This window comes from Pempheris klunzingeri, chromosome 18 (genome assembly GCF_042242105.1).
Source record: "Pempheris klunzingeri isolate RE-2024b chromosome 18, fPemKlu1.hap1, whole genome shotgun sequence".
Lineage (NCBI taxonomy): Eukaryota > Metazoa > Chordata > Actinopteri > Acropomatiformes > Pempheridae > Pempheris > Pempheris klunzingeri.
In genome coordinates this window covers 294,628-297,127 of record NC_092029.1, presented here as the reverse complement: position 1 = coordinate 297,127, position 2,500 = coordinate 294,628, and the positions used below count along the sequence as shown (strand labels likewise).

The window sequence follows — 2,500 nt, the reverse complement described above, 5'->3', positions numbered from 1 at the left end:
TTATTGATCCGTTAGTATTTGTTTGGAAACGTATTAATTCATGAATTATGTGAGTTTAATAACGGGGTGGGAAGTGATGAGTGATTGGCTCAGACTGACAGCTGTGATCTGATTGGTCCATCAGATCCAGGTGTGGTCATGGCTGAGGTGCTGCAGGTGGGATCGTCTGAAAACACGCGGTAAGACTACATTACTACGGAGGCCCGGTGAGGACAAAAGGCTTATCCCTCCAGTGTTTACTATTAAAATTCTGTCTTCTCCTATTGGCTGCAGGTCGGCCTATCAGAGAGCGCCGTCGTTACAGACACACCTGAGCAGAGGGGCGGGGCCTCAGGAGGAGGCTGGAGCTGTGCGCAGTGCGTACTGTAAAGAGCTGCTGACGAGAGCAGGAGAGGAGTTCAGCTTCGAGGAGCTGAGAGCTGAAAGATACAACCAGCGGAAACGACAGCAGCTGGACGGTGAGTTCACTGACATCACGGCCCGTGCCTTTACAGACCTCTGGAGGCGTTCACGGACCTCTGGAGGCGTTCACTGACCTGGACTAACTGCCATCCTGTCGTTGTGTCTCCTGCAGAGAGACTCAGGCGAGTGACGGAGGTGAAGGAGCAGCTCAGTCTGGAGCTGGAGGAGAAGAAGAGACTGTTAGAGCTCAGGACGAGTCAGCAGGTACACAGACCATAGTACTGAGACTGCTGGTCCTGAGGCTGACTGCTGGTACTGAGACTGACTGCTGGTCCTGAGACTGACTGCTACTGACTGCTGGTACTGAGGCTGACTGCTGGTCCTGAGGCTGACTGCTGGTCCTGAGGCTGACTGCTGGTACTGAGACTGACTGCTGGTCCTGAGACTGACTGCTACTGACTGCTGGTCCTGAGACTGACTGCTGGTCCTGAGACTGACTGCTACTGACTGCTGGTCCTGAGACTGACTGCTACTGACTGCTGGTCCTGAGGCTGACTGCTGGTCCTGAGGCTGACTGCTGGTACTGAGACTGCCCTCTGTGGGTTAACCAGTCCTGATGCACAGGTGTACTGGGGACACTGTGACATCACAGGTGGGCGTGGCTCCAGGTGACAGGCTGAAGGTGAGAATCGAGGACGTCTGACGCCTTCAGTCGACACTTGGATGTTGCTGCCAGAGATCTGTCTGACGGTGGAGTCATGTGACCTCAGATTTACCAATCACAGGTGGAGGTGGCTTTAAACATCTGGTCTCTCTACAGGTGGTCCCTGAAGGCCCCACCCCTCAGGTCTGGGAGTCTGGTCCACCTGCCCCCTCCTTTGACATATATGAAGAGTCCCAGAGTTCAGGTGCAAGGCCTGCTGGGTAATGAACTCACTGCTCGTGCTCACCTGTCTCACCTGTCTCACCTGTCTCAGCGTGTGACCAAACTCTTCTCGGTTTCCTCGTCCAACAGAAACGGTGAGAAAAGTCCGAACGTGCTGCCGGACGACGTTTTCCTCCGTCCTGATGAGAGAGGGCTGTGTGTGAAGATCCAGTACCCACGGCCAGGTGTGTGTGTGTGTGGGTGTGTGTGTGGGTGTGTGTGTTGGGGGGGTGTCACAGCCAGGTGAGTGTGTGTTTTTTCCTGGTCTGAATGTTCTCCTGCTGTCAGGAGGGGCCACCGCCCCCCAGAAACCGCTGTCTGAAACCAGGAAGAAGCTGAGTCCCATTCAGGAGACCAGCACAGAGGCCACCTCAGCTGGGAACTGTAGTTCACTGCAGGAGGTCCAGGAGCAGGAGGAGGTCCAGGTTCCAGCAGTCAGTGGTGAGTGGTCACAGTGGTCCTTGACCTGTCGACGCCGGCCCACCTGTGCAGGTTTGTGTTGGTTGAATGTCCGTCGTGGTGTTTCTGTTCCAGCTGGTGGTGCTGTGCATCCCTGTGATCTGGACGTACGGCGCCGGCTGCTGGACCTCTGTGATGTCACTTCCTCTCCAGACCTGCGCGCGGAGCGGCGCCCCCTCCCTGCCGTGGAGGAGCACAGCTGTCTGCAGCTGGGTAATCAATGATCCACTTAATCAGTCGATCCAGCAAAAGTCCTGATTATCCATGTTGTAGTTTATGAAGTGATGGATCATCTCTGCTCGGATCAAAGGGTCACTGGTTTAACTTTAACATGTTTAACAAGTTTCTGCATCTGTTTGACCAGTAGGTACAGTAAGTTTGGGAATTGATGCCATAGACCAGACTCCATTCACAAAAACATCCATTTTAGCTCACAGAACACAGGAGCTGCTGGTCTCCTGCTGCCTCCATCAGTCAGTGTGATGGTGTTATTGTGTGACTTTGGTGCTTTATAGGATCAGTTCAGATCAACACAACATGATGTGTAACACAAACACACAGACTGATGGAGGCAGCAGCAGACCAGCAGCTCCTGTGTTGTGTGAGCTAAGATTAGTGTTTTTGTGAATGTAGTCTGGTGTGTTTGAAGAGAGCAATATAACAGCTGTTTGGGGTTAAAGCTGGGCCTGACTGCTCCGCTCTGGATCAATCCTC

The 2,500-nt window shown here is 53.5% G+C and overlaps 1 protein-coding gene across 1 annotated transcript in view; it reads left to right on the top strand.

Annotated features, from left to right (window-relative positions):
* The window catches only part of bub1ba (BUB1 mitotic checkpoint serine/threonine kinase Ba), a 5,400-nt gene that overhangs the window by 586 nt on the left and 2,314 nt on the right, over window positions 1-2,500 (top strand). Inside the window, exons 2-8 of the mRNA XM_070849833.1 lie at window positions 125-179; window positions 274-458; window positions 575-666; window positions 1,223-1,326; window positions 1,418-1,512; window positions 1,616-1,768; window positions 1,862-1,999. Of these exons, the coding sequence (XP_070705934.1) occupies window positions 139-179; window positions 274-458; window positions 575-666; window positions 1,223-1,326; window positions 1,418-1,512; window positions 1,616-1,768; window positions 1,862-1,999 (808 nt within the window). The 5' untranslated portion in view covers window positions 125-138. The remainder of the gene's footprint in view (window positions 1-124; window positions 180-273; window positions 459-574; window positions 667-1,222; window positions 1,327-1,417; window positions 1,513-1,615; window positions 1,769-1,861; window positions 2,000-2,500) is intronic.